Genomic DNA, 23,727 nt, shown 5'->3' with positions numbered 1-23,727 from the left:
TCAACAACACTAGCTTGTTGAAATGAATGATAAACAATTTCTGTGGTTACAGTTACAGCCAACATCTTAAAAGTACACATACATTTTTCTTATACTTGACTCAAAATATGTACATCTTGTCAAAATTGCATGTACTGAGTTTTATATATATATATATATATATATATATATATATATATATATATATGATATTTATATATAATTTCTATACCTTATAGCAATGCATCCAATATAAAAGAGATAACATTCAAATATATTCTTACCTTCTAGAATATGAAAGTGTAGTGTAGGATATATGAAAAATAAAAATTGCCTTCAAAAGGCAGAGACTTCTAACCTTGGACCAAACAGCAATCAGTTTTTCAGAGACCCTCAGAGCATGGACTACTTCAGCTTGCAAGATCAAGATCAATGGTGGTGAATGGGGTCTTGCTCTGGGCTTATATAGGATTTTCCCTCCATTGAATACATCAAGAGTCCCAATTAAATCTGATCATCAATCTGCCTTGACAGTTCCTATCTTTGAGTTAAATATATTCTAGAAGGTCAACTCTTTTTAAAACTAGTTGGAGTTATAGAAATATTCAAAATTAATTGGATGTAACTCCTTTCTAAAATATTGGAACATGAATTCATGGTTCTCATTTTCAACCACTCCTTTCTCTAAAAGGTTAGGTGAACCAAAGTTCACAGGATCCTTGCTATAATACAAAACAAGTGTATTAAAAAAGATGCTGTTTTGTATAACATTAATATTCTGTGTGATTATATTAACCTGGGTCTACAATATATTCCCTCTGAACAGCATATCTCATCAATTTTTCAGATTAGTTTAACTGTGCCATTCTTGGACTAAGCCTGACCTCTGTTTCAAAAAATTCACCTGCACTAGTAGGTTCCAGACACTGTTTACTTGCCAAGGCTTGTATTTTAATTAATATGAAACTACTGCAGGTACTTTTCCAAATTTACTGCATGAAATCATTTTTGGCTCACAAACATCATCCCAACTAAAGTTGCTACCTTTCTGATAAGAAATTGTGCTGCATACAACTTTTCTAATTTAAATGAAATGCTTGCTTTAGTTGCCAAGTTTTCATTAATTTCTATGATATAATGAAGAGATTAATTTTGCTCATATAAAAAGGCCTTGGATTCAAAACTGCTAATGACAAGTAAATCTCGCTTTCACTGCCAAAAATAACTTTCCAGGTCTAGCACAGTTCTGCTGCAAGCAGGTAAAGGCAAGGCTATCAGTTTAATTATTTTTAGTAAGTTTACTAAATTTACTAACAATTTTTTTTTTTTTTTTTTTTTTTTGTTCCTGGGTAGTAAGTGTTATTTCCTAATTGCTTATGCATCAAAAGTATAGAAAATTACTATTATTCCCCACAAACTTTGCTTTTGTGACCAGGACAGTGATATTTTGAAATTTACCTATTTCCAGTGAGAAAACGGGAGCTTTTGTGTCTTTTTGTTCACATAAAGTCAGAAAAAAACAACATATGAATCCAAATGAACATGTATTTATACTAAAAAACTACTCACTTCTAAATCTTTTGTAGTCATTTTTGTATTACTTTAGTATAAATACATGTTAATTTGGATTCATATGTTGTTTTTTTCTGACTTTATGTGAACGAAAAGACACACATTTGCCCGTTTTCCCATTGGAAATAGTGATATTTTGAAATTTCACTGTCCTGGTCACAAAAGCAAAGTTTGTGGGGAATAATAGTCATTTTCTATACTTTTGAGGCATAAGCAATTAGGAAATAACACTTACTACCCAGGAACAAAAATTGTGTTACATAGTGTTATCATTCACAGACGGACAGTTTGGTGGAATGTTTTAATCAGACCTTGACGTCGATGCTGAGGCGATTTGTAACACAAGAGCAAAAACATTGGGCATCGCTTCTTCCCTGAATCCTTTTTGCAGTGAGAGAGGTGCCACAGAGTTCGACAGGATTCTCCCCCTTCGAGCTCTTGTACGACTGACAACCTTGTGGCATCCTTGATCTGCTGAGAGAGGGGTGGGAGGAGCACAAAGGCTCATCCAAAAATGTAGTGAAGCATGTGCTCCTACTCAGAGATCGTCTAGATTTGGTCGGTCATTTGGCCCAGGACAACCTCAGATCGGCTCAGCACCGACAACAGCAGCATAAAAAACAAAAATGCACGAATTCGAACTTTTTGACCAGGAGACAAGGTAATGCTGCTACTTCCCTCATTAGAATCAAAATTATGTGCTAAATGGCAGGGGTCATATGAAGTGATTTGGGCTATAAGGAAGGTGAATTATGAAATTAGACAGCCCGAGCGCCGTATTGAAAGTGAAACTTATCATTTAAATTTATTAAAGCCCTGGCAGGCAAGGGAGGTCTTGTTTATAGTCCCAGGCAATATATAAAGGATGATTTAAGCCCCTGTCCAAAGACTCCTAGCACAAGAATTATATAAATGGGGGAACAATTGGTTCCAGATCAGCAATGGGAGCTGCATAAGCTTATTGAGGAGTTCAGCGATGTTTTTTTCTGACCTGCCCGGCAGAACTAATTTGGTTGAATATGACATTATCTCTCCACCAGGTGTCACCGTGCAAGAGAGACCGTACTGGATCCAAGAAAGTCATCAAAGTGGTGTTCGCAAAGAGGTATGGGACATGCTTGAGCTTGATGTGATTGAACCTACCAGGAGCGAGTGTTACAGTTCTATTGTCATAGTGGCCAAGAAAGACAGGACCAAGCGCTTCTGTGTAGATTTCAGGAAGGTAAATGCTATTGCCAAGTTCGATGCGTACCCTATGCCTCGGGTCGATGAACTTCTAGATAGACTGGGAAAAGCAAGGTTTATCTCCACTGTGGACCTGACAAAGGGATACTGGCATATCACCTTAATCCACAGCTCTAGAGAGAAAACTGCATTTTCAACACCAGAAGGGCTGTTTCACTTTAAAACCATGCCATTTTGGCTACATGGTGCGTCTGCTGCCTTTCAGAGACTGATGGACCAGGTTTTACGCCCACATCATGAATATGCAGCAGCATATATTGATGACGTGGTTATTTACAGCTCCACCTGGCGAGAGCAGTTGGCTAGGATTGCAGCTGTCCTTCAGTCTCTAAGGGCAGCCTGGCTGACAGCTAACTTGAGAAAATGTGCGTTTGCCAAAATAGAAACTCAATATTTGGGATTTGTAATGGGGAATGGAAGGGTGAGACCCATAGTCACCAAAATCGAGGCTTTGGTTGACGCAGCGATCCCCAAAACCAAGACTCAGGTGAGGTAACTACCGAGATTAGCCAGTTATTACCTCCGCTTTATCACCGAGTATGCCACAGTGGTTAACCCGTTAGTTGACCTCACCAAAAAGAGTGCTCCAAATTTAATTAAATGGTCAGCTGAGTGTCACGGGGCGTTTGATACTATTAAGCATAGACTTTGCCAGGCTCCCACTCTTATCACACCAGATTTCACCAAGAGATTCAACCTCCACACCGACGCATCGATGTAGTTTTGGGTGCTGTCTTGTCCCAAAAGGTTGCTGGAGTAGAACACCCGATACAGTACATCAGCAAAATGATGCCACCTTGGGAACGCAACTACTCCGTAGTTGAAAAGGAGTGTTTGGCCATTAAATGGGCTACTCACTCTTTACGATACTACCTGCTGGGGCACTCATTTGATCTTGTCACAGGCCACGCCCCATTCAAGTGGTCAAGCACAATGAAGGACAGCAGTGCCCGAATAACCTTGTGCTATCTGGCATTGCAGCCCTTCATGTACCATATGGTACACTGTGTGGGAAAGGACTATCAAAATGCGGATTATTTTTCTGAGTTGGGGGAGTAATGGGAAAGGTAGATTCAGGTGAGTTTTCCTTGGCTCCACTCTTAGATGTGGGATATGTGACAGAAATACAATGAGTTTTGGTTGTAAATCTCCCTCTCGACCTGTGAGGGTGCTAAATAGTGAAAGGAGAAGTATCTGGATGGGCTGGCCTGACAGTTAGTTTCCGAGGTCGGGAAGTTGGTCAGCCTGGATGGAAGCGAGACTCTGTTGCAGGAACGTATTGAACCGGAAGGTAAATGAGGTAGCAGCTGCAGGCTATAGATGCAGCTGGAATCATTTATCAAGGGGTCTCATAAAAGGGGCCAGAGAAACGCTAATCTTTTCCTCGGTTGGTTTTTGGTGAGAAACTGGAAGGGCCGTGAGAGACGTAGAGAAAGTGTATTGGAAATATTCGTGAGTATCTTTTGTTTGTTTGTTGTGTCTGTTTAGTAACTGTCTGTGTTTTCTGATTATAGTACTAGATGGCTAAACACAAATCCGAGCTGTTGCTGATGTCAGAGAAAGGAATTCACACCAGTCCGTTGTCTTTGTAGTAGGGTTAGAACGTTAATCACGAGCCTGGGAGGTAACACAGGTGGTACAGCACAAGGTAAGCTCACTGATCCACAGGTTACAATTCCTTTTATACCTCGTGTGATTTGCTTGTTCCTATTTGTGTTTGTTTTGTTAATAAACGTGCGCATACATACTTAAAATGCAGCTTTCTGTCTCAGGTTCGCTCTCCTGTCGTTAACATCTCCTGTGATTCTACCGTTACAATTACCATTAAAATATACATAACATTGACAGGTTGTGTCCAAGAACCTAATGAAATATAGCCTAATCAAGCACCACATCCAACACTTACTGTATTGAGGACTCCTTCCTCCACCATGACGGACTCTAGCAGAGGGTTGGAACCACCTTAAATCCTCCCCTAGTCCCAAGTAACCAAACACAATAATGTAAAAAATAATTCAAACACATAAATTTAAAACACTAACAGGGATACAGACATATACATATTACACATGGACTACAATTGCTGAAAAGGTACTGGTTATTTTAATTTGGCTTTGGGCCCTTTTCGTTCTTGCATGTAAACCAGCTAGCTAACTGTGCCACCATACTTTTGTTAAGTTTGTCATTTATTGCTGGCGTAGGTTACATCACCCACACTTTAAGGGTGCTATTTGCTGTTGTTTGGTCATTTCCAAGACCCTAAAGTGGAAAAGGGGTATGTGATCAAAGCATTTTCAAATGGGGTATGTCTGCAGTCTGGGACTTTTTTGGGGGGAACAAAACCCACCGGAAAAAACTAAAAATGTAATATAAATTTTAAAATGTAAAAAAATAAAGAAAACAAAACTGAAAACATAATAAAAATATTTAGACAAGTGAAAACATATCCATTTTTAGTTGAATGGCAATACAACATGCTTTTTTTTTTTTTTTTTTTTTGGAGTGAAGTGTACATTTTTGGGCAATGTTGTAAACACTGTCAAGACACTCATATAAGACACTTACAAAAATATTTAAACAATAGAAATCAAAATCAGCATCATGGTGGTGGAACAGAAGGGTCTTCAATCAGTGACAGGTGCAAACGAGCCACGACTAGGGGGTTCATGTTGTCCAGAAGCTGGCTCCCATTTTGGACCTCTCTGAGGCCTTGCTTGTGCCCACTGTGAGGTCTGAACTGCAGCAGGTACCCTGGCCTCCTCAGACTCCCTCACTAGACAGATGCCTGATATTGGACACTTTCATTACCTCTTTTGGAACTTCCAATTGAAATTTGTTTCTTTGATTACACAATATTAGTTAAATAAAATATCTAAAATTACCCCCCCCCCCCAAATCCTCAAATTCATTTGCGTCTTGAACAGCAGTACTTGTTGCCTGTATTTCCTGGACTGACATCACCCACCAGCCATCCTGTCCACCAGGCTGTAATTGAGGTATTTTAATTCAAAGTCAGTATAATTATTTCCTCATCAACATTGCCCACAATTGGTCAGGTAAGTGTGACCCAAAAGTTTTACTTATAACAATATAAAAGTTAAATAAGCTAAACAAGGTATTTAAGGTACGTGTTACAATCAATGCTACAAACAAATCAACTTGTGTTGATTTCAGTGAATAGAAAATTCAAAAAACATTTACAGATTTTTATGAATTCCTCCTGTTTTTATTACCAGTATTTAATACATATTTCGCACATCAAAACCACATACAAGTCATCTCAAGTAACATTTATCTTCACTCTGGGAGTTGGAAGAGGCTTATTATACAATATTTTAATATCTGTTCAAAAAAGAGATACAAAAAGGAAAGTCATAATGATGGATTATTTTGCTGTAAAGACAAACCTAATTTTCAATACAAATAAAGGCATCAGAGCTGCTTCTGTGCTCAGTTATTTATTCTGGCAATGGGCTGGGCAGGTCAGCATGTTAGCTCTTGGGGTTTCTGAGAAGGCCCCGGATGCGTCTCACCAGTGCCTGAATGAATGTGTATCGCGAGCGGACCTGGCAATAGAGCCCTTCCACATCTAAAAGTTTCTTCTGAAGCGATTCCCCAAAACTGCAAGCCATGTCGTTCTGCAACTGTAAGAGAACAGACCATATTGCATATTTAAGTTATATTTATGATTAAGGTTTGAATTAATCTGTTATTTAATCTGTATGTTCAAGATATACCGATTCTGATCTTTAATTAAAATAACAACAACATTTCACTCAGAGCACCAACATTGGATAAACTGCAGATTTACAAATCTTGATATAAGAATTTAAAATGTCACTACCAGCATTCCACAGATCTGTGGTTACAAATACTGTTTTTATTTCTCTCTCGAAATACACACGCAGTCAAAAATTATGAAGCAGACAGTTCACACTTTCTAAAAAATGTCAGAGAATTACTCATTTTTTAAAGTGTGCCAGCGATAACGTTCAAGAACCTGAAAAAGATGCTTGGAAATTACAGGGAACAATACAACCTGAGGCAAAAAAAAAAAAACTAAATTCAAATGTGTCAGACAAAACAAGAACAAACAGCAGTTTCAAACTCTCTATTTCCATGGGCTGTCTATGATGCAGAAAATATTCTAATGAACTGTAGCAATTGCATTGCAGCAAAGAAAATTAAGGCATTTATGAAAGGCTGCTGAGACTTTTTAAAAGAATTTAACAAAACACGGCCATACAAAAGACCCCTTTGCTGCTACTGAAGTAAGAGCAATAAAGCCATGTACAGATCGTGCAGTCGTCAATACTGTCAGTAAAGAAAAGGAAGTTGCTATATCAGTGATGTGGACTAAATATTATCTTGGCAAGAACAGGCCGAATTCAGACTTTGGGGATCTAATTATATTCTAGTGAAGTCAGGGAAGAAATATTGAATTTATGATAAAGTAAAATCTCACTAACAGCTATGTCAGAGGTTACCGTGAAATTAAAAAGCTAGATTAGCCCCGGCCTGCTTTCATTGACTTCATAGATCTCCAATAGTCATCACTATTTGCAGTCCCAAACCAAAACCTGTTCATTACTACCAGTATCTCACTACTGCCACCTACCTTTCCCTGCACAACTGAAATCGTCTCCATTGTTAATCTGGTACTAATATCAACAGTTGACTGTTAGCGTGGTTTCTGCCGTGCAATGTAATAAAAACCGATCTAAGAAAGCTGCTTAAAGGGACACGTGTAAACCTGATAATGCACATGTCTGTGGACATGCCAGATCTTGACAACATTTCTGAATTTGCCTTGAGAAGACTTTCCAATATTAGTGCAGTGACAAAAAGCGCAGGGTTAGGGTTTGAATGTATTGCAGAGCTTTTGAAAATCATCTTCAGGTGTTGGAAAGGTGAAGCAAATGTATATTGTGCCAGACAGCACATGCGTTTTGCTCAAAACAAATGTTATATATAATTTTAAATTTTATCAGTGGGAAAAGTCATTTCTATTTTTTTTTATTATCGAAAAGAAATTTGTATTTTGTCTGAAAATACATAATACACAGGAATGGAATGCTACTCTACACAACACACATTTTTTTAAATACAATTTTAGTTATTGCTTTGTAACAACTGTAATATATTGCACTATACCTTTTATTTAGAGTACGAAAGCCTGAAATGAACAGGATTTTTTTTTTTTTTTTTTTTTTATATGAAAACCACTTGGTAGGCTATACAAATGATACTGGAGTCTTTCTGTTTTAGTGCAATGTTATGGGTTTTATTTCCATGCTATTATTGCAAACGCTGCAAAATAAACAAGGAAGCAAAACATATTGTTTGCATGTATGAGTAATTATTTACACAACAGTGTACATACAATATATCTGTCTATCTAGCTAGCTATATTATAGTAATTTAAGGTGGAGGCAGAATAAAAACAGGATGTCTAACACACTTTGAGGACTGTGAAGTTTTGTACCAGCAATTACTCCTGAATCTCTCCACTGACTAAAGTTTATTGAAAGGATTATTCACCAGTGACTACTAAAATAAAAGCCCCAGAGAAAACACTGCCCGGGTGTCTGTACCTACTTGCTGTTTAATGATCAGTCTGGATTATTAATTATCAGTTTTGTGTGCCTGTCTGCTAATTTAAATATTTACATTTTTATTCAAATATAAACCAAATAGGACGCACTAATAATTTTATAAAAATAATACAAATTTAAAAGCTGCATCGCTCCCAGAACCCCCAAGAAAATAGATTTCTACACCTTTGAAATAACTGAAGATTTTTAAAAGCAAGATTTTAATATTGAAAAAATCAGTCTTACCTGATCCAAGTCCTGTTGGCTTACTCGAGAGAGTCCGGAACTTCTCACATCAGTGGCTGGAAAAACCCCAAAGGAATCTGAGAGTGAATTAACACACATGTAATATTAATATATTTTATACAAATACATCAAAAAGAACAGAACCTGCAACAAATACATTGAGAATAGAAGATGTTCATAATTTTGAAATGTGAAACCATAAACAGCCTACGCCTTTAACCAGAAGTAAAATAAGAACAGGCCAGGTCAGCTGTATAGAATCTGATCTACAGGTCCTTTTTTCAGGAGCCCCGATTTCGGTTTCAATCAGTTGACATGTTAGTCTGTAAGTGTGATCTTGAATTAAAATACTTTCATAATTGGTAAAATTATGAATTGCATGTTAGCCTCATGACCTCTTTCCACATTCTTGGATGTCTGAGTTTTCTCCCAATAACTAGGAAATGAAAGCAGGCGCTCAGCACTCACCCTCTGGACGCCTGCTTCTGAAGGAGGATCGGCCACTCAGGAGGGAGTCCTGTGTGTCAGCAGGGGTGCAGTGAAGCATGTAATACTCCAGGTGGCGCCAGAGCACAAACAGGCAGGTCTCAATGATGTCTGAAAGGAATCGAAAGTCAAGGAGTTTTAACACAAAAAATACACACACAATGAGGGTACCTGTGTGAATATTTCCCATTCTCCTAACGACTCTGTTAATCTTTGGGAGGGTAACGTTAATGTATCAGTTACTCTAGTCCAAATACTATACTACCTTTATAACTTTGTAATTGGGAGCCACCGTTAAGAGACGGGCTATTTGCGTTCCACCTTAAAACAAGAATACTAGTGGAATGACATTATGGGGCAAATGGGAGCCGTCTTATAACCTATTCCACGGTATAACGGGCCGTCTTAAAACAAGGGTTGATAAAATGTTAAGATGTTTTCATTCTAGTTACGTTCCTGTAGCTCTCAACAAGGCCATTTCTGCCATAGGTTAGTTAATCCGAAATGTATAAGAGCCAGCTCCATCTAGTGATCTACCACATTGAAGTAGACCCCTTTTTTTTCTGGCAATACTGAGCTTTGCACATGGCGCTTATATAAAGACTGACTGAATTCAGAAACTGCTCTTCAATAATAGTGGCCTAACACCTTGACAAATAAAAATATACAATGTTTGAGTAATTGTAATAAGAACCATTCTGAATGAATGCAAGTATCATAAAGAAAGGGAACTTAGGAAATATACTCCATTGTCTTTGTTAATATTACCAAAATTATGTGCCACTCATGCTTGTTGGATAAGATAATGAAAAGCTGCAACATGTGCACATTTCACCAGCAATTCCAAGCTAAACTGAAAGTTCCCTGTTGAGGCAGGTGAGAGGTGGGTCTGTGCCCCTCATTGACCTGGGGATTGAAAGGTAGCAGTAATATCTTAAGGATACAGGAGCAGAGCGACAGCAGTTTTGCCCGGTTGTTGATAATCTTCACCAGACGTCGCTTGGCCAGGATGTAGCGCTGAGAGGAGGAGATCTTATCCACCCCCGAGGAGAGGCTGACCAGAGACTGACACAACTGAGAAAGAAACCAGGAACAAGAGATCAAACACATCAAAACAGAAACACACATTCCAGATATTACACCTTAAAGTAGAATACAAGCAAGTCCAAACAGACTTGCTTTAAAAGCCACCTTCAAATGGCACATTTCACGCATCAGGAAAAGTTTAATCTTGCATTAAGAGTCCCTGTGTAGTTATTTCATTTTTGTATATCACTCTTAAGAGCACACATTTTAAATAGTAAAAATGCCAACTGTGTGTGGGCAGTTCTATAGATTTTGCAAGCTATTTATTTACCATTTGTACAGATAGATACCTGTGCAACAGATGCTTTCACACAAAAGCTTTATCGTGCATCTGGGTATCCATCGGGATATCTTACTGTGAGACTGGATATGATACGAAATTTTGAATTCACAACAAGTAAAGCTGCTATTTTATCTGCAAGTCTGGGAAACTGACACCAAACAAGGCAGAACGTTACATTTTTTTTTTCCCTCCACTGTCATAATGAAACCTCCACTCTAAATGTTCGTCTTAATTTTTTTTTTCATAACTGCTTTCTTATGATTTATTGATTTCAGCATTTTCCTTTTGGCTTAGTAGAAAACCCAATTCGTAAAATATTTGCCATGTCACGGGAACTAGTAGCAACACAGCAGTTCAGTACGCAGATTCTGACTGTACGACAAATATGACGTATTAGTTTGTAGTTAGATTTTAAAAATGGTTTGTAAATTAATTTTAAACTTTTTGGCACACTGGTTCATTTTCCTGGATTCATGAAATGGAAGCCATGTGCAATATATAAAATACTAGTTCAATGTAACCAGCCCAGTCGGGCCTGTGGTGCTTCATAACTACCGGCCAAACTTTACCGGCCCCGGGCTGCCGGGCCATGGTTAATGTCGAACCCTGATGTTGTGATGGCCCGTACCTCCTTGACCTCGTCTGGGGGAAGGTGCTCCACCCCCTGCATCTTGCTGACACTCTGCCGGTGGCTCTCATAGAAGCGGAAGAAGTCGGTTGCCGTCTGTTTGAGGAGGTAAACGACGAGCCCCATACCAGAAACGCGGGAGTGTGGGACACCTGTCATCTGGACATCTGTATAGAGAGAGAGAGAGAGAGGGAGAGAGAGCAAAACATGAGACACATGCTGGTGTAGCATAAATAGACTAGAAATATGTGTTGTGAACCCAGACTAAGTTTCCGCTGTGTTATAACAAACTGCGCCATTTCGTTATATAAATTAGACACTTCAGTTTGCGACACAATCATTGGTAAGAGATAGCTAATGCAGTAACTACGGTACATGTTCTTACACAATGCTAGAAAGGACATCAAATCAGTATTAGAACTAGGGCACATTACTGATTCATTAACATGGTTTAATTGCAAAGAAGTGGAATGTCAATGACATTTGGCAATGGAATATCAGTTGACTTGTGAATGTATCAAGTGGAATAAACAGCTCACAGTGGTGAATGGGAGTTCAAATTATCAACAGTGGATTTGTTCCACTTATGCTTTACTCCTTTGAAAAGAGAAAACATCCTATAAAACGAATTCCAGTAGGTACAATGTAACTGCTTTGAAAGAACAACACATGGCATCTGATAATATAAAATATTACTTCAGAACATACATGCAATTGTTTTTTTTTTAGCTTGAACTGCATTACACTTAATCATTGCAGACTTTTTTTACGCATTTTCATTATAGATACTGTTCTGACAAAGGAAGGGTAAAGGTAATGAAGGAGAACTGAGAGCCTCACCTGCTCTGGGTCCATCCTGGCTCGCTGGCTCAGCCATTGTGGGGCTAAAGAGACACACGCTGAACTGGGATTCAAGGGAGCTCTGGAGAAGCAGGGACTGGCAGTACTCCATTACATTGGCGCAAATCTGTGGGGGTGAGAAAGACGGAGTGAGAGAACTGAGAGAGTCTGGACGAAAGACGCTGAAAGCGGTCACCCCTCTGCTGGATTTAGGGGTTGATTTTACCCTGATCAACCTAGGAGTCACAGCTAGTTTTTTTTTTTTTTGTTCACCTAAAAGCATAAAAAGAGGAGAGGCAAGTGAAAACTTAAGAAATATGACTGAATATCCTTCTGGGACAAGCAATTTACAGTACCAGGCAACCTACCTGGATTGCTTTAAGCACTTATTTTGTATAAACCTGGGATAACCACAGATATAGTTGAGGCAATCCAGAAGGGCATCAGATTCGATTTCTTACATGTTAACTTTTTAATATTGTATTACTAAATTGTAGAACCACAACAGAATCCACAATGCTGCAGCCGCTATCAATTTAAATGTTAGTTCCTTGGTGGGTTTGAACAAGACCGTGGTGAGGAGACCTTCACTGCATGCAGTGTCACTCTTCAACGAACGTTGTACCTTTGTTGCACTCTCCACCCTATTACAAGTGGAGACGACACTGAAGGGAATTGTGTCCCTGCCAAAGAACTTTCACTGGCGCACACGTCTGAAATTAGTCCATTAGTCATTTTAGACAATGCTTCACAAATACAAATACAAAAATACCACAGTAGAGCCTGCAATGAACACATTGTGAATGAAAGATGTTCATAGTTCCGAAATTTCTAAATGTGGCTTTTATTTTTTTAGGAGTAATATTACATAAATGTGTTTGTTAATATAAAGCCTACTGACTGATTTTCAAACAGTATTTCCTTTAGCTGGAAGCAGAGCAGGAAGTATACTGAATAAGAGTTAGAAATCATAGAATGACAATTTGTTCAAGGTAAATCGTTCACACCTAAATTTGATAGGTGTTCAATTTTAGGGACAGTTGCACCACACTGCACATTGTAAAAATCAAACTACTATAATTTTCACACAATCACAAAACAAGCAGACTGGATGAGCGATTACCTGCTGGATAGAGACTTCCATCACCTCTCTCTGGTCTGCAGAGTCTCCCTGGGTTGCTGTTTGCTCAGCCAGCTTCATTTGCCTCATTCTCTCTGATCCTGCAAAGCGGCTGAGTAAGGACAGGCACTGGCGCTGAAAACACAGAACAAGAAAGTGGTCTAGAGTGTGTGGCACAGCAGTGGTGCTGAACCAGAACAGCAAGGAGGTTAGAGACACACAGCAGGTGGTACTCAAACCCAACACAGAGCTAACAAAACAACTGCAGTCAATCTTAGCTAATATATATTACTATCACTTCATAGATCTCACATTTTACACTTCTATTAGTGAACACAGAGTTGGTGAAAACCTTCATTCTTGCGACTGCTTTCCTTTATTTCGAGTAGTATACAGTGAAGTGTCTGCATGGAGCAATCAATCGTTTTTCTTCAATAGCTTAGAAAAAATACTATTAAAAATTGAAATCACCTTTGGCATTACGTTTATCATTCATGTGAAATGCAAGATCTAAGAAATGATGGTAATACTTGTTAAGATACGCTGAAATTATTTTGTTAGCTCTGGTAATATTTTAAAATGGAAGCAGCATAAAAAGGCTAAAAATAGGCATTGCAACAGTGGTCATTAATACAAGTGTCAATATACTGTCTATTACAATGTATACTTGCAGGTTTAACCGTATTTGTACAAAACTCTTCAAGTGCATGTTAAGGTACTCGTTGTGATGTATGGAAAGTTACCTGGAAACGGCTAATGTGCCCATTATACTCCATTAGGGATCCACTGTTAACATCCTGGCCCAGGTCCACAACAACACCTGGAACACAAAACACACAAGTTAACACAAGTTGCATTCTGATTCAGAGTCAGTGCATGTTGATTGGCTGAGCTTTCACTCTGATCAGGATTTCATTTTGGCAGACGTCACAAATCTCAACCCGTTTTGCTTTGTGTCACTGCTCATTGGTTTATCAACACGAGGAGGTTTTACTAGTGTGACGGGAAAATAGCGGAATGGAATAATATTTCATTAACTTTGCGGTCCTATGTCGGACAAGATCCGATATTACAATATGCTCTTTCCGGTCTGATGTCGGACCCCTACAACATCATGAAAAAGCTCTCTGGTGATTTTTTTCTCCAGAAAAAGCCGAGAAAACCTTTCAATGCCTGAGTGAGACCGATAGGATCCGAAAAAAGAGGGGCAGATCTGAGCAATACAGTTCCTTCACCACAGACATAACACGGACATAAACAAACAAGATAGCTGCTTCCGCATCCAGCACTCAAAGAATATCACGGACATTTGCCAAGCTTCTTGAGATGTTATAGTAATAAGACAATGACTTGGATCGCATTATTGAGGAGTTTGGTGATAAAACGAGTGATCAGGAGATGATTTATCAGTGTGCACGACTATGAAGAGGTAGCTGCTAAATACAGCGAACAAGGGGTAGGGTGGGGCTGGAGATGCAGTACTGAGTGTCCTGTTGATATGCAGTGTCTTTTAAATCTGTTTTACTTTGAATAAAATTACTTTTAAAAACAGCGTGTGTAAAATAAACAGCACCTGTGAAAATAAATTGGACCTGACATGCCTAACAGGCGCTAAATAAATGGACCGCAAAGGGTTAATGCTGGGAAAAATATCTGAATACTTGAACGAGCATTCAAACGCAAGAATCCAGGAAAGTGAACGTTTTTGTATTTAACATTAATCATTAGTAATGTACTTCAGCATAGATATTGTATTAACATATCAATTTATGTGATTGACCTATTGTCAGAACAATAATAGGTGTACAGGTTATCATTAGATCTGTAATTAAAAGAATTACAGAAAGAAATAAAAAAAAGTTAGAAATGCATATGTCTATATTTTCTTTATTTTTCACACAATGTACTTATTTTTAGGAGAAATGTTGTGCTGGTGGCTATACTGAGGTCACCAAAACATTTGGTTTGAGAACCACTGCAAGAGACGCAAATTGAACGCTCCAAAACAGAATACACCGTTTCTCAGCGAGTTTTATTACTATTGGAATTTCAATGGTAAAGAAAAAATGTACTTTAAGCTGCAAAAAGATGTTCAATTATGCACATTATTATTACCATATCAAGCTATAATAACATTACATACTGTCCAACGTAAATTGTAATCTATTAATTAATACTAAAAACATTTAGTTTATGTCGTTGGTTTTTCGTTTAGGAAATGGGACAAATATATGAACATATGTGTACCAATGTAATACACAAATAAAATACAGGAAGCCAGGAGTGCCACTATGATTTAGATGTATGTATTTTTGTAGATACGTATTTTAGTAATTATGTGCAGACATTATATAAAAGTAACGGAATAGCAGAATGCAGGAAGGGGTCTGCGGAATGTAGGAATGTAACATTGCAGTATCTGTGCTGGACTGTGGACTGACATTTTATTATAGACAGATACAACAACACAATATTTAAAGTCTGATGTTTAAAGTTTTGCCACTTCCACACAATGTGTATATAGCAACTTGCAGGTAGAACAAAAAGGACATTTTAATTTTGTTCTTTCTGTTTTTAATATACTGTACTGCTTTTAAAATAAAGTGGTTAAAACAGTCAGAAAATGCTTGGCTGTCGAGTGACAAGATAGTCAGTACCCTGTGAAAGTCAGATGAGTGCTTATGAAAATATAAATTAAATGAGTTGTTATGAAAATATAAGCAAACATATGTGAGTGATATACAGATAGATTGGTATCTTCCAGAATATTGAGGTCAGCAAGAAAAAATATTTGTCAGCAGAAGCCTAATGCTTCATTAACCCTTTCACAATCAATAAATCACCCCAATTAATTTTCATCCGTTAAAGACAGAACTAACAATCCTGCTACCCTTGACTCTTTCTGAAAGCAAGCCCCTGTACCTGGCAGTGCAGCTTTACTGATGATGCCCGTCAGTAGAGACAGCTCCTGCAGGGAGCCTGCCGTTACCTCCTGGCAGCGCAGAATGGAGTGGATTGTGTCAGAGTGGACAATCAAGAACTGCAGGACCTAGCATTTGAGAAGAGGAGAGATTAGGGAGGTTGGTGTGAGGCTTGAGACACACAGCTACATGTCAAGCAGTTTTACTGAAATCTGTGCATTTGTTTTTTCGTTTAAAAAATCTGTTGTGTAGCTGCTTCAATATACATATCAATAAATTTCTCAGGAAAAATATGATATGTATTATTTAAAAAGACAGCAGTCTGACAGGCCATGTGGTAATTTATTTCGGTGTCCTGTCTTACCTGTGCTGCAGCCTGCTGGTGCTATGCGGTACTGGAGGTGAGGATGTCTTACCTGTGCTGCAGCCTGCTGGTGCTGTGCGGTACTGGAGGCGAGGATGTCTTACCTGTGCTGCAGCCTGCTGGTGCTGTGCGGTACTGGAGGCGAGGATGTCTTACCTGTGCTGCAGCCTGCTGGTGCTGTGCGGTACTGGAGGTGAGGATGTCTTACCTGTGCTGCAGCCTGCTGGTGCTGTGCGGTACTGGAGGCAAGGATGTCTTACCTGTGCTGCAGCCTGCTGGTGCTGTGCGGTACTGGAGGTGAGGATGACCTGGCAGAGGCGTAGTGCTGGGAGCAGGATCTGTCTGTAGCGATCGAGTGGATTTGGAATAAAACCCGAGGGGTCCCTCTGTCCAAACACCCTGCTGAGAAGAGGGACACCACACTGAGCATTCTCCTGCTTTGCATTTGACCTGTACCTCTCTCAAGACCTGGAGCATGAGGAAGGCATAGCCACCAGACCTGGGTTCAATCACAATTGTAACTGTGTCATTCACTGCTATTACAATGTCAATGTAATTAGTTGAACCTTGACACACCTGCATAGTTGTAGTTGCCATACAATTCAGTAAATTACACACCTTTCTAAGCTTAATCATTCGCATTGCCATGTTGTGTTTTACATTGCGCTATAGTTAGTCTCGTATTTTCAACCACTTTCAGTGACCCCCATTTGTTTGAAAAAAATTAAGGTATAAAGCATGATACATACAATAAATAAGAGTAAACAGGTTCATGTGTGTAGCTGTTTATGCTACTCTTTAGTATAACTGGATAGTGCAGCGTAATTGAAATTGAACAAAATATAATTGTGGCTGCAATTGCAATTATAATTGACCGCAGGTCTGGTCCACACTGCACAATATACATGTACTGGGGGCTAGTGACGCCATTCACCTGTCAACATCACTGCTGCATGCTTTTTCTCAAATGGTGAAACATGACAATATGTACACAGTCAAACATGCTCATTTGACCACCTTTATTTAGAGACCATCTGGTCTGTGACTACTTCAAATTCCCCACAATGATATCTGTGCTTTCATTGTATTAAGAGATCATCTGTCCAACGTGACCAGTGACCACAATTCTCTTACCCAACAATAGACTCAAACATCTTAGTCTGCTTTTATATATAATCAATAAACACACTGTTAAAACAACAGCACTTTCTTGTAAAGGAAGAGAGAAAACATGGAGAAACGAAAGGTCCTTACCGTAGATGACAGAATTAAAGTTACTTGGAAAGACAGAAAGTACCAGAAAAATAGCTGAAAATTTTGGCATTGAAAAAAGCCAGCTACAGAACATTTTGAAATGGAAAGGAGAAACTGGTATATTCATTGCTTTCACACAATAATTTGCTTTGTAAGTACTTTATCTAAATAAACGTAATTCAATTACAGTACTTCCTTTTGTTCATTTGTAATTATGCATTTTAAAACATACATACATAATTACAGGAAAGCAAAATATGTATGGGCCCTCTTAAGAGACCACCTGTGTTAACAGGCCACTATTTGACTGTCCCTTGAGTGGTCTCTTAATACAGGTTTGACATATATATATTGGACATACACACATATACATGTAATTCATTATATATATATAATATATATATATATATATATATATATATATATATTATATATATATACACACACACACACACAGAGTAGGCGCGACACTGATGTGATACAACCATCTGACAGGTCTATACCATACAGCTTATATTAGATGGCTTGAATCATATAGTTTGTAGCCACTATAGTGTTTAATTATCTCCTAACTTATTACAAAAAATATAGTATAGGGTCATGTGCAATATACAAACAATAAGTCCTACTCTGACCTCTTGTGGATACCAGCTTCTTTGTGAATTTGGCACAACCAATACAATACAGTACGTATGTTCATACCGAGTTAACTGGATAAATTGATTTAAAAAAAAAAAAAAAGTTGCAAGTGTCTCATATGACCTAGGAATACGTGTGCGAAATACAGCACAAGCTCTTTCAGTCAATAATACCAGTGTAAGAATCCGTCTCTTACCCGTGAGAGTCAGTCTCTGGACGCATGTCATACACTTCACACTCCACCAGCTGCACAATCAGCCCACAGCGCAGTAACTCTGCTGCCCCCTGGGGGTTTTTAGCAACCCGCGTCAGAAGTGCCTGAGGGTAGAGAGGAGTCAGAGCAAGGAAACAGGCTGGCTGTTCTTCTGTCAACCTTCATGAAAGTTTAATAAACTCAATGTGTAAACCATTTCAACAATTCAGTCAGTATACATTAATGCTATAAAAAGCATATCTATTATACACGGACTCATCAAAACACTACAGAATGGCCTTCATATCTGTACTCAGACTACAATAACAAAGCATTGGTTATTATCTCTCTCTCAGGAGGGCCCACACAGATAGATACACAGTACTCATAACCAGCACAGAAGAGCGAACTGCTCTTTCTCTCACCATTTTTGACTCATAGATGTAAAGGGCTTTAAGTAGTGGAGGCTGGGGACTGAGCAGACTCTGCAGGGCCAGGTCCTCTTGCCTTAAGCTTTCCACCAGGACCCTGAGGTAGCCACTGTTAGACATGTACAGCAGCCAGTGACACTGTTTATCGATGGAGACGATACGGTCTAGCACAGCAAGGGCCAGCATCTAGGAAAGAAAGGCATTTTATTACATCTACACTATATTCCAACAATAAGAAGGGCAAGTGTATCCCACAGCTTTCTAGATAGCTGGTTATCCCTGAATATGTGATCTTATAAAACTAGTGTTGAGAGATCTAGCACTGAATAACTTTTGTATTCGATACCTTGCAAAGTTATTTTTTTCTGGATTAGTGGTGTATCCTTGGGACAGAAATACAATGAACCTTGGTTGTAAATCTCCCTCCTGACCTGTGAGGGTACTAAGCGAGGACAGAGTTTTTTTGACGGGCTGGCCTGACAGTTCCTTCCCCAGGTCGGGAAGTAGGTCAGTATGGAAAAAGGCAAGACTTCATTGCAAGAACGTATCAACCTGGGAGGGAAACAATGTAGCAGCCACAGATTACAAAGGCAGCTGCATTTGTTTACCAAGGGGTCATGAGTGACAGCATATAGGAGTGGAGACCCATAATCAGTTCCTTCGCTTGGTTTGTGAACTTGAACCAGAAGGACCGTGAGAGACGCAGTAACCACTACTGAAATGAACCTGTGTTTTAAGAATATTCGTGAGTGTTTTGTTTGTTTGTGTCTGTTAGTAATTGTCTGTGTTTGTAAACTACCAGATGGCTAACACGTATTCGGAGCTGTCGCCTTGGGCCAGCACAAAGCTGGACCAGCACTTCACTTGTATCACTGTAAACTATATTGTACCACAATCACTAATTCATGTACTAAACAGACTTGTGCATGCGTTTTGTGTTTAATGTGGGGATATAATAACGGGACTATTATTTCGGGACCAGCCCAGGGATTATTAATGTAAGTAATACAGTCCGCTGTATTACTTACCAGTATTAGTATTTACTCTTTGTTTCGCCATCATGCACTGGACATAAGGAATAAAATAAAACAAATCTTTTGGACCTGGATTACAATTGTCTGTCTGTTCTTTGATAACCTGCACACTAACCACTTTGCCACAGTCCTCCATATCTCTTCTTCAAATACATACAGAAGCTATCAGCTTTCCTCTCTTATCAACAGACGCCTCCCTAATTGAAAGTAGAAGAACAGTTTAATACCCGTCCAATCTCATGGCCATCGCAGGCATCCCGGCACACCACTTCCATGAGTGCAGTGCCGTAGCTCTCAATGATGGCCAGGTTCTCCCGCTGCAGTTTGGTAAAGGCATCTTCTGGGGCTGTGAGGCGCTCCCACATTGACTTGTCAGCTGGGAGAGAGGGGGATATAACCAAGGTTATGTAAACTATTGGACTCTGCTCATAACTGTTTTATATGGAAGTGAGTTATTCTGTTATTACTCAACAAAATGACAAATAAACATTAATTAATAAAACCTTTTTTAAAACTACTGCTTAAAAGCCTTACACAGACACTCGAGCCCTGCTCTCCAACAGTATATTCAATAGGCTACAATGACTATTTCAGACAAAGGTTAAAGAAAAAAAAGATTGTAGATACAGTATAATCGTAAATCTCGAAAAACTACTCACTTCTAAATCTTTTGTAGTCATTTTTGTATTACTTTAGTATAAATCCATGTTAATTTGGATTCATATGTTGTTTTTGTCTGACTTTATGTGAACGAAAAGACACACATTTGCCCGTTTTCCCATTGGAAATAGTGATATTTTGAAATATCACTGTCCTGGTCACAAAAGCAAAGTTTGTGGGGAATAATAGCCATTTTCTATACTTTTGAGGCATAAGCAATTAGGAAATAACACTTACTACCCAGGAACAAAAATTGTGTTACATAGTGTAATGACATTGCTGTGGCGTGTTCCTATAAAACAAATCAATTTGTTGTTCAAATAATGCCTTTAACCTCCAGTCTTGTGATTTATTATATTGGGGAGATCCTTTATTACCTCCTAACAAGCCAAATCATTGCTATTATCCCTTAAATATAAAACACATTAAAGTGATCACTCCAAAAGATCATCTATTTTGAAAGCACTGAAACCAGTTTGCCAAAGGCAAGGCATGAAAGCAGCTCTTAGGCTGCTGGAGCTCTGCTGTGTGTCTTACCCGTCTCCAGAGTCTCTGGTTCATCTGGCTTCTGTGCAACCTGCAAGTAATAGAGCAGAGCTCCATAGAGGTGAGCACGCAACCGCTGGAAACCTCCACCTGCAAATACAGGAAATACCTTCAGAACAGCATGCGGAAATACTGGAAACACATATCACTGTATATACACACAGGGCCCAAAAATCAGAATCATGAGAGAGAGAGAGACACAAATGAGCTATCCAAGGGCCACTTGAGGCCCTCCACCAACTAAAAGAAGTTGCTAAATAGGGTGTCGGAAGAGGAAAGTGCTTCAGATACTCAGAGGCAAGGAAGCTGCAGTTTAAGCGCTAACAAAACAAGCCACCATCAAAAGAGTACAAGGGCCAAAATAAAGGTTTAACAGACACAATGTCAGGCTTCACTGAGCATACATACATCTATCCTAGCAGCACTGATCACAGAACACCAAACACTGTTTTTATGTAGCTGGCCACTCCCCAATTAGCACCAATTCGCACTAACTGGAGAGTGGCCACACCTGTGATTGCTGGCAGAGACTTTAACCCTGTCCCTGCCACAACGTGTTGCTTTAAAAACTGCACATTTGAAAGTAGATAACAGAAATACAAAGAAAAGTATGGATTATTTTATTAGGTGCAATTACTTTAAGGGTAAGAGGACTACTGAACCAAAGGTCTCAATCTCATCATCCAGGTAACAGACATTGTGACCTATACCCTCCGATGTCTGCAGGCCAGGACACACTAACTGTTATCCAAGCGATTTCCTACCAGTACAAAGGATGAAGTCCAACAGTTTCCTCAGGATAAGGTGCAGCGCAGAGTTGGTGATGGAGGCAAATCCTGAAGTGGTGATCCCCTCTGTACGCACCCCTTGCTGTTGCTCTGTACGCACAGACTGACTGAGGTGGGCAGTGAGGGTGAATACTGCGCCTGCTACCACTGGCATCAGGTCTGCAGCTGCATCTTCAGACAGGACCTGGGGGAGCAGTAACAGACTGGTGTGAGCCGAGGAGCAGTAACACAATGGTGTGAGCAGAGGAGCAAGGGGAGCAGTAACACACTGGTTTTAGCCAAGGAGTAAGGGGAAGAGTAACACACTGGTTTGAGCCGAGGAGCAAGGGGAGCAGTAACACAGTTGTGTGAGCCGAGGAGCAAGGGGAGCAGTAACAGACTCATGTGAGCCGAGGAGCAATAACACACTGGTGTGAGCGAAGGAGCAAGGGCAGCAGTATCAGACTGGTGTGAGCAGAGGCGCAAGGGGAGCAGTAACACAGTGGTGTCAGCGAAGGAGCAAGGGGAGCAGTAACAGACCGTGGAAACTGTGCCCTGCTACCTGCGTAGCTAAAATATTCAGCAGAGAGGACAGAGCGGATGGGCTTCAAGGAACCATTGAATATAATTCCAGTTGCATTTTCCTTTCATGTCACTAAATGAACTAATTGTAACACATTCACATAGAATTGAACGGTTAGTTATTTAGTGCACACTGCACACTTTGTGTGTGAAATAACTTTTAGTGAAACTTAATGAAGTAACTATAAGTAATCTACCTCATATTGTATGAAGAACTTCTTTAAAAGTAAACTTGCCATATACTTAACCCTTTACGGTACTTTATTATAATTTTCTCTTTCTAGTCTGTTGTCAGACCCTGTTCGACATCATCAAAAAGACAAAGCACAGGTCTCTAGTCGTTTTTTCTCCAGGAAAAGATGAGAAAACCTTTCAGTGGCCAAGTGAGACCGATAGGAGACGAATTAAGCCGGAAAAAAAAGAGATGTATCTGATAGCCCCATGCACCACAGAGATAACACAGACATAAACAAAGGAGATAGCTGCTTCTGCATCCAGCGCTCAAAGAATATCATGGACATTTGCAGAGCTTTTTGAGATGTTATAGTAATAAAATAATGACGGATCGCATTATTGAGGAGTTTTGTGATAAATCCTCTCCTGATCACTCGTTTTATTAGTATGCACGTCTATAAAGAGGTATGTGAAAAATACACAGAACAAGGGGTGGGCCTTGGCTGGAGATACAGTACTGAGTGTCCTTTTGCGATTCAGTCCCTTTTAAACCTATTTTACTCTGGGGGGGTTAAAAAAAAAACATATTAAACAGCGCATTTAAAATAAACAGCTAGTGTGAAAATAAAATGGACCTGATGCGCCTGAGAAGTGCTGAATAAATGGACTGCAAAGGGTTAATCTATATACCATTAATAAGCTTAATGTGATATATTCTAAGATTGTCGGCATCATCTCAGTTGAGGCTGTGTGCTTGGATATGTCACAGCCTGCTTGCTGCTGCTGCTGGTGTGTGAGGAGACAGACGGTGTCATATTTCAAATTTCCTGCTAGTCAACTAAGGAAGTGACGATATAAAATTGACGGTATGGTAACCGTCAAAATATACTACCATCATCGTCATACAACGGTATAATGTCATGTTTTTTGTAATCCATTTTTAAATGGCTATTTAAAGAAATACACTACAGTCAAGACATTTTTAAACAAAAAAACTAGCTAAAGTTTTAAAACAAATCTAATATGCAATATGTTAATGCATTTACAGCAAGTTATTTTAACAAGAAGGAAGTTCGCTAGTCA

General features: G+C 39.2%; 1 protein-coding gene across 3 annotated transcripts in view; it reads right to left on the bottom strand.

Moving 5' to 3' along the window:
* Nucleotides 1-5,289: 5,289 nt before the first annotated feature.
* Nucleotides 5,290-23,727, bottom strand: part of nup205 (nucleoporin 205) — a 64,787-nt gene continuing 46,349 nt past the window's right edge. Inside the window, exons 29-43 of one of the 3 annotated variants that reach the window (XM_041255474.1) lie at nt 21,886-22,093; nt 21,113-21,211; nt 20,143-20,291; nt 18,876-19,067; nt 18,454-18,575; nt 16,625-16,763; nt 16,002-16,128; nt 13,823-13,899; nt 13,083-13,214; nt 11,960-12,086; nt 11,120-11,286; nt 10,067-10,196; nt 9,105-9,233; nt 8,637-8,713; nt 5,290-6,440 (exon numbers count right to left, since the gene is read on the bottom strand). In XM_041255474.1, coding sequence (XP_041111408.1) covers nt 6,288-6,440; nt 8,637-8,713; nt 9,105-9,233; nt 10,067-10,196; nt 11,120-11,286; nt 11,960-12,086; nt 13,083-13,214; nt 13,823-13,899; nt 16,002-16,128; nt 16,625-16,763; nt 18,454-18,575; nt 18,876-19,067; nt 20,143-20,291; nt 21,113-21,211; nt 21,886-22,093 — 2,028 coding nt within the window. In that variant the 3' untranslated portion in view covers nt 5,290-6,287. Of the gene's footprint in view, nt 6,441-8,636; nt 8,714-9,104; nt 9,234-10,066; nt 10,197-11,119; nt 11,287-11,959; nt 12,087-13,082; nt 13,215-13,822; nt 13,900-16,001; nt 16,129-16,624; nt 16,767-18,453; nt 18,576-18,875; nt 19,068-20,142; nt 20,292-21,112; nt 21,212-21,885; nt 22,094-23,727 lie in introns of all 3 variants that reach the window. The other 2 variants (XM_041255475.1, XM_041255473.1) reach the window with 2 other exon arrangements.

The sequence above is a fragment of the Polyodon spathula genome, chromosome 7, assembly GCF_017654505.1.
Source record: "Polyodon spathula isolate WHYD16114869_AA chromosome 7, ASM1765450v1, whole genome shotgun sequence".
Lineage (NCBI taxonomy): Eukaryota > Metazoa > Chordata > Actinopteri > Acipenseriformes > Polyodontidae > Polyodon > Polyodon spathula.
The sequence above is the reverse complement of the archived record's forward strand: the minus strand, read 5'-3'. Positions and strand labels throughout refer to the sequence as shown.